Source organism: Cebus imitator, unplaced genomic scaffold (genome assembly GCF_001604975.1).
Source record: "Cebus imitator isolate Cc_AM_T3 unplaced genomic scaffold, Cebus_imitator-1.0 Scaffold679, whole genome shotgun sequence".
Classification (NCBI taxonomy): Eukaryota; Metazoa; Chordata; class Mammalia; order Primates; family Cebidae; genus Cebus; species Cebus imitator.
Genome location: NW_016107994.1, coordinates 34,309 through 42,672, shown reverse-complemented (window position 1 = coordinate 42,672; position 8,364 = coordinate 34,309). Strand labels below are relative to the sequence as shown.

Here is an 8,364-nt window from a genome sequence, read left to right as displayed (position 1 = left end):
CCACCGCAAAAGACGCGCAAAGCCACCCCCCTGACCCTGCTGCAATCACTTCAACATTAACAAAGGCTGCTCAAAAGTCTCTCCTCTTCAAAGCACCCAGGGCTGCCTCCCCCCCCCCCACGGTAATCAACCCAGTTCTCCACACCCCCCACCCCCCGACTTTATTTATTATCTGCCAGAAAGGACCCCAGTGCCCTCCCCGGGTTATACCCCTGGAGGGAATGCAGGCATCGGATCCTCTACTGCTCGCCAGGCCCCCAGGGGATCTCCGCCAGGCTCGGCCCCTCCCCCAAGGTCACCCAACTTTTCCCTCCGTCCCCGCGCCCGGGCCGGGGCGGGAGGGGGTGGCGGGATGGGGACCGGGTGGGGCGCCCTAGGGGCGGCGCTGGCCCCCTCCCCCGCGGGGCGGGCCCCGCCATGCATTATTCATTGGCCAGAGCCGGGCTGCGGGCGCGAGTGCTGATGTCAGGCAGGCGCGAGTGCGGCGGGCGCAGCGGCGGCGGCCGCCCAGCAGCCCGGGCTCGGGTGGGGGGGCGCCGAGTGGGGGTGGCGGCCAGCATGCTGCTCGGCTGCGGCTCGGCCTCCCACACCCGCGGCGCCCTAGTCCTCGCCAGCAGCAGCGGCGGCGGAGCAGCGAGCGGCGCCCGCATCTGCAGCGGCGCCGGGTCCGAGCGCGCGGCGCGGCGGCGGGGGTCGGGGCCCGGGCGGGGAACGGGGACCCGGCATGGCGCTGCGGAGAGGCGGCGGCGGGGCGCTCGGGCTGCTGCTACTGCTGCTGGGCGCCGCGTGCCTGATCCCGCGGAGCGCGCAGGTGAGGCGGCTGGCGCGCTGCCCCGCCACTTGCAGCTGTACCAAGGAGTCCATCATCTGCGTGGGCTCTTCCTGGGTGCCCAGGATCGTGCCGGGCGACATCAGCTCCCTGTGAGTGGGACCCCTCCAGCCCCCACCCCGCCCTGCCCCACCCTGCGCCCGCGGCCGCGAGGGAGTTGCCTCTGGCTGCTGAGGCAGCGCGACCCTGACCTACTCCCCAGGGCCCTTCTTTGCGTTGGGTGGGGGACGTGGGTGGAGTGTTGGCACCGGGGAGGACGGTGAGAACCTGAAAACCAGACAGGTCCCTGGGGCAGTGTTTCTCACAATGTGGCCCGCGGGCCACCTGCATCAGACTCACCTGGGGAAGCTTGTGCCAATGCAGAATCCGGCTGCTCTGAAGCTGTCTTTGGAGCGCAGCCCTGTAGAGTGCATCTCACGTCCCTGGGCGACTCAGAGGTGCATTAAAGTTTGAGAGGGGGTGTGTGTGTGTATGTGTGTTTGCGGGTTGGGGTTGTGTGATTGTGTAGGCGCAACTGAACACGACCTGATTGAGTGCAAACTGGGAAGAGTGAGGCCTCACCGCCCCACGTCAGGTCTGGGGTGAACGTTCACCCGTGGCCCCCTCCTAACTTCTCCACATCACAGGTTGCACAAAGCCGAGGTCAAGGCAGGCAGGCTCTGGGAGCTGAGGGGTTGCCCCACGTGGCCTGGAAGAGGGGGTCACAGAAGGCCTGGCAGAGGTTTACAGCATGTTGGGCGCCTAGCCCAGTGGCCAAGTGCTTTGAAGCCAGCCTGACTTCTTGCCCTGAGGTCAGGAGGGCTACTTGCCCCCTTTCCCCATCACACAGTTGTGTTGGCTGCGTTTTCAGCAGGAGGAGCCCACAGGAAAGGGCTTCACATGATTTATCCACCTGCCAAAAGGTGCTTTCACCCTGCCCCCACCTGGCCACTCACGCCAAACGACCAGCTCTCATAAGGGCTGTGGAAGGGGCTGGTTGGGCTGGATTTTTACTGCTAGGACGTTTCCTGCTAAGACCACTCTACTGTTCCAGGCCAAGGTGCCTGGGTGCCCATTCAGCGGTGGAGGCAGGGAATCCCCGGGGTGACGTTGCTTGCACTCAAGATACTTTCTTGTGTCCAGTGCTCCCACACCATCGACCCAAGGCAAATTGTAGGGGCCTGGACCCGGGAGTGAGGGGGTTTCCGTTTGCATTGATAGAAAGTCAGAAGAGTTTGGCTGGTGGGAACAGAGGACCTTTTGGATATTGCCAAGTTGGGTGACATGGAGGATTCCAGAAATTAGAGTTCCCTGTATTAAATCCTTCAGACCAGCAGCAGCTGCTTAAGTGATCTGCATGTGAGCTGAAAGGAATTCTGAAATAATGTATTCAGATCCTGCTGTGGCCAGAAAGGATAGGGACCTGGGGGCAGAAATAAAGCCAAGCAATCTTGCCAGCTAGTTGACCCTTTTATCTGGCAGATGGCACTGCCTCTTCCCACATAGGGGACTTCAGGTGTTTGTGAGTTTTTCCCCAGGGCCTTCATGGTGCATTTAATCAGAAGTGCTCCGACTGTCTTTCAGAGACGGGCTCCGGATAGGAATGCTTAATCCTACTCCATGTTTCATAGGTCAACAGTAACGCAATGTCTACACAAACAGAATCAGGGGCGGAGATGAAGCGATTATCCATTTTCAGGCAGGGGCCTCCTGTAGTTAAGAAAAGGAAGTGAGGGGATTGATTGAAACCGACTGAGATAATGTCTGGGGAAGGAGCTGATGGTAAAGGTTTCTGTTATTCAGACTAGTTTTCATATTGATCTTATTCATTGGGAAGTGGCTTGTCTCTTCTCCTTCCTACCCTGGGAAAGATCCTGGCCAACTGTGAGTCAGGGTTTGAAGTACAGGTGCAGGCAGAGGTTGATTGCCCACCCTGCCTGACTTCCTAATAGAAACCTATACCTACTTTTACCCATCTTTTGCCCATAGGAGCCTGGTAAATGGGACGTTTTCGGAAATCAAGGACCGAATGTTTTCCCATCTGCCTTCCCTGCAGCTGCTGTGAGTATGGGAAGATACCTCTGCGCAGTGGGGGGCCCTGAGGTGCCATCCTTGAAGGGCGGTCTCTGCCTCTTCGGTATGAGCCCTTCCCAAAGTACCCCAGCTCCATGAGTAGATCATGGCTGCCTCTTGGTGTTAATTTACCCTATGGTGCCCCCAGCAAAGCACTGAGGCTCCCTGCTCAGTTTTCTTTCCTTAGTGTGATATTTGTTTTCTTCAAAGACCTTATCGTAGACCCCAGCATGTAGATCTAGTAAATGGAGAGAGGTGATTGCTTTGACTCGTGACCTGAACATCACCTAAATGCACTGTTTCCCAAACACCTCAGTTTAAAAGAAAACTTCATTTTAAAATCTGAATGTTACTCTGGAAATAGGAATGTTTCTAGTTTACTGAGAACTAAAACCAGTCAGGCAGCATACTATGAACTTACGTGCATAATTTTATCACACCATTCCCACAATGAAGGCGTGTTGATAATCCCTTTTGATAAGGAAACTGAGGCTCAGGGAAGTTAAGTGACTTGCCCCAAATCAGAGCCAGGATTCCAGCCCAGGACCAAAAGCTCTCACTCATACGTATTCCTCATTCCAGCTTGTCTCTGTGAGCAATGCCCAAGGCACTGTGGCGTGCCCTGTAACCCAGCCTGGGTAATGTTTACCGGTGAAAAGAAATGTCCAAAAAGCAGTTTTCAAAAGCAAATCAGTGACAGGCAAAGTATGAGTACACACCTCATTCTCTTTATCTATGTTGGTTTCTTAAATCTGAGATGAGATTGAAATTAAAACAAGCGATGTGCTATAGAAAATTTTGATAAATGGACCAGGCGCAGTGGCTCATGCCTCTAACCCCAGCATTTTGGGAGGCCAAGGCAGGCTGATCATGAGGTCAGGAGATTGAGACTATCCTAGCCAACATGGTGAAACCCCATTTCTACTTAAAATACAAAAATTAGCTGGGCGTGGTGGCATGTGCCCGTAGTCCCAGCTACTCAGGAGGCTGAGGCAGGAGAATCGCTTGAACCCAGGAGGCGGAGGCTGCAGTGAGCCCAAGATCGCGCCACTGCACTCCAGCCTCGAAGACAGAAAGAGACTCTGTCTCAAAAACAAAACAAAACAAAACAAAAAACAACAAAAAAACTTGGGTAAATGGAATATAGGAGATCACTATTCATCCTAACACGGGTAGTCTTGATACTTTTGTCCTTGAAATGTTACATGCCTACTTTTCACATGATACTTAACTTTTTAAAATCTGAGGTCTCTTAGGAATTGCAGTGCTATTAAAATACACTTTCCATACAATAGAAATATAATTTAGGTATTCTTTTGCCAATTGAGTTGGTGATGGCTCAAATAGAAAACTGTACAGTGACAGTCTTCTGAAAGTTTCTTAAACAAACTGTTTTGTTTTGTTTTGTTTCCACTATTTCTTATGGGAGTGTATAATGTAGTAGAAAAGGTTTTTCTGTTTTTTGTTTTTTCTTGGTCTCAGCTGTGTGACTTTGGTCAAGTCACTTAACTTCTCTGGGCTTATATTTTCCTAAAAACAGATTTGGATGAGATCTTTTTAGATCTCTAATTTTATGATTGCTTGTATACCATAGGGCATTCACTGGCCATTTAGTTGTGCTGAGTATTATAATGTTTTAAAATAACAGGCATCAGGTCATATTTACTGAAACACACAGGGAAGAAAGGAGCAGAGTTCTGGAGATGACAAGAAAATCTGGTCAAAAGGGATCCACTTGCCACTGTCTCTAAGAGCAGGCTGTGAGAGTCAGGTTTCTGACAACCAAATGGATTCTTCTCAGGCTAACAAGACCTCATGTTAAAATGTAGCAAAAGAAATAGAAATGGCCTTGCATGTGACTCAAGTTTTACGTCTCTGCATTGGAATCTGTCTCTTACTTTCAGATTGCTGAATTCTAACTCATTCACGATCATCCGGGATGACGCTTTCGCTGGACTTTTTCATCTTGAGTATCTGTAAGTTTTGCGCTTTGTCTGTTTGCTGAACATCTGGTACCTTGGTAGAATTTCTGGTTTCTATGCTGGAATGGCATCTCTGCAAGGGTCTAGGGGTGGAGAAAGTGGAGAACACCCCATTCTCTTTTCAGCACTGACCTTTTGTAGTTGACTTGCGTACGAACATGCTGGGGCAGGAGGAGGCTGGAGGCAAAGAGGGAGAGACGAAACAAAGAAGGAGAGAGGTTCATTCATTCTCTGCTGACATTTAAGTCGTCATGTAGTAAGCACAATTGGAAATTGCATTGGATATTTTTAACTCTCATAACTAAGCATGGATTTGCTGATCAGCCGGAAATAGAGTTGCGGGGTTTTGAGGGTTACGGATTTTTAATAAAGCCTCCCTATTTGGGGGGTACAACTTCATGTTGTTCATTCACTGGCCTACATCTCTTTTGCAGTATCTCCTATGAATTGCTCCTGAGGGTCTAATTTTATTTTATTGTTTCCCTTTAAAATAAAAAGGTGATTTTTCCCTTTTGTGATGTGCAGGTCTTTCCCCTCGCAGTGAGCTTTGCCCTTGTTCTGATTTCTGCCTTTTCTTCCTTTCATGTCTTTTTTCCCCTTGAAGTTCTTTCATCCTTGTCTTTGGTAACTTTGTAATAATGTTAATCCTGCTCTCAGATGGGATTTCCTCACTTAGAATTCAGAGAGATTTTTAAAGCCTCGTCTCATTTTCTTGTCTGAGTTCAACAGGTAGTTTTAGAATTCTAGACACATCTCAGGTATAAGAAAGGTCTCTGCTGACTTTGTGTCCTGAGGAAAGATGTCCCTGAGGAATTTTTTTTCTAGAGTATACATAATATGTGTATTCTCATAATACTCTGATGTGATGGTATACGTAGTATAGAAAGTGTTGCACAACTGCAATGCTAAATCTGGCTAGGGTCTGTGAAAACCCATACATAGCCAATGGAGGTCGTGGTTGTAAAGCTATGAGTTTTCTCTTACAGGGAGTTCATCTTATGGTCACGGTTATTGGAGAGGAAGTTAGCTCATCAGTTTATGCTGAAGTCTATTACTGAAGAGACACCTCACTTTTAAAAACCATCAGTGAGCTCTCGTTGCAGGAATCAAGAACTAATTCATTGATGGTGTTGTGTTACAAAGCCCCACTCACGGAGCATCTCATCCAAGACCCTCTTACACTTGATTTCATGTGTTGCTATCAACTAAAATTTAGTTCTCCCTGGGCCTAGAGAATAGTCATAGTGAAGTCACATCCGTTCTTTCCCACAAAGACCTTAAAGCATGGCCAGTGCTATTACTGCAAGATCCCATGTGCAAGCCCGATGGAGCTTTAGTACAGAGAAAGAAGTATCGTCTCTACTCAACTTCATTATCCTTCCTACTTCCTTGTGGCTTAAAGAGCTTGGGCTTTTCCCTGCCTTGTCACCCATTTGTTTGGTGATTAGATGACGTAGGGCACAATATAAACTCAAAGTTGCTGAAAACCAAGCTTGATGGAACTCTCCCTCTGCAAAGAACTTTAATAAGGAGATGGAAAACAAGGAACCCTCTCAAGGGACAGTGCTACTAACAGAAGTACGAATAGCCAGACACCGTGCAATGCGGAAAATGTCTGGAAGCACTCCAGTCTTGCAGGGATATGAGACATTCTTGCCTTTGTATACTGTTTTCTTCTTTATTTCCCTCCAAGATTTTTTTTTTTTTTTTGAGATGGTGTCTTGCTCTGTTGCCCAGGCTCGAGTGCACTGGCACGATCTTGGCTGACTGCTACTTCCATCTCCCGGGTTCAAGTGACTCTCCTGCCTCAGCCTCCAGAATAGCTGGGTCTACAGGCACATGCCACCACGCCTGACTAATTTTTGTATTTTAAGTAGGCATGGGGTTTCACCATGTTGCCCAGGCTGGTCTCGAACTCCTGAGCTCAGGCAATCCGCCTGCTTAGCCTCCCAAAGTGTTAGGATTACAGGTGTGAGCCACCGCACCCAGCACCCCCAAGATGTTTTTACCCATGTTGCCAGCTCAGAATTTGAAGACTTCCACGCCGCTCTGGAAGGAGTGCACACCACACACTCACGTGCATGCCTTTTTGCACACGCCCTGCTACCGTGTGGAATTTGGTGTAGCTGACCTAGCCTTCAGAGATAAATCCTTATAATCCAGGAATGCTTTTAGATTTTATTCTGAAATCTTACTGATACAGTTTTTAAAGAGATACTAAGGAGAAAAAAATCATTCTAATTATACAACTTTTCCTCTTAGGTTCATTGAAGGGAACAAAATAGAAACGATTTCAAGAAACGCCTTTCGTGGCCTCCGTGACCTGACTCACCTGTAAGTCTTATGAAAAGTATTGTAAGTCTTTTAACGTGTGGAGTAAGATTCATTTCCTGGGGCCTCCCTGTTTCTTGACTGTTATTTCCATATTGTAATAGTCCTTGAAGGAAACGAATTTCTAGATTACCCCAGAAGTTTCTATGTTGTCAATCAGACACTGGCTCATTGTGACTACTCACATACTTGTCTTTATTGTCATCTCTAGCAACCTGAATTGCAGTGATAGACCACATGACTGTGTGTGAATTAAGGAGCAACCTGGGGTGTGAGGGGCTTGTGTCACTTGATGGAGGAGATGGGAAAGCCACGATTTTTTTTTATCCCAGGCTAAAGTGCAATGGCACGATCTCAGCTCACTGTAGCCTCCACCTCCTGGGTTCAAGACATTTTTATGCCTCAGCCTCCCGAGTAGCTGGGATTACAGATGCCTGCTACCACGCCCAGCTAATTTTTGTATTTTTATTAGAGATGGGGGTCTCACTATGTTGGTCAGGCTGGTCTCGAACTCCTGATCTGAAGTGATCCACCTGCCTCGGCTTCCCAAAGTGCTGGGATTACAGGCATGAGCCACCGCACCCAGTCAGGAAGGAAATTAATGTGAGTCTTATACCTGCTTGGCACCAGGCACAGGGCTGGGTGCTTAGTGAGCCTTCTCTTCTTTAGCTTTCATAATAATCTGTGAGTTCCCATTTTACAGATTTTGGAATCTAGGCTTAGATGACTAAGTGGAATGTTGGATGAGAATTAGGACAAAGTGGAATAGAGACATTTTCATGGCTCTTCTCATTTGAATGCAAATCACTTTTTTTTTTTTATGTTGGGTTAATTTGTGGTTTCAGCTAAGCTCTCTGGTTCTGTAAGAGCTTTCTGGAGATAAAATTAAACAAATCGATTTGAAATTGACTTATCAGAATGAAGCAAGTATACGCACTTAGAAAATTGATAAAATTTACAAAACTAGAAAAAATAGTGGCTGTGTTTATGAAAATATAAAAATACTCATTGCCTTGATAGGAGTAATTCGTTAGCCAGGAACCAGGTCCCTTTTGCGTGATGGATATTCTGCGTTTGAGTAAGAGAACATGTCTCCTCTCCGTAGTCAGCCTGCCTGCCATAAGGATAGTGGGGAAACTTGGAGGATTTCGACGGGAAGTGTCGGGCAGG

At 48.4% G+C, this 8,364-nt stretch overlaps 1 protein-coding gene across 1 annotated transcript in view; it reads left to right on the top strand.

The window, feature by feature from the left end:
* The first annotated feature begins 471 nt into the window (after positions 1–471).
* The window catches only part of LGI2 (leucine rich repeat LGI family member 2), a 32,178-nt gene continuing 24,285 nt past the window's right edge, over positions 472–8,364 (top strand). Inside the window, exons 1-4 of the mRNA XM_017518414.2 lie at positions 472–921; positions 2,798–2,869; positions 4,786–4,857; positions 7,126–7,197. Of these exons, the coding sequence (XP_017373903.1) occupies positions 725–921; positions 2,798–2,869; positions 4,786–4,857; positions 7,126–7,197 (413 nt within the window). The 5' untranslated portion in view covers positions 472–724. The remainder of the gene's footprint in view (positions 922–2,797; positions 2,870–4,785; positions 4,858–7,125; positions 7,198–8,364) is intronic.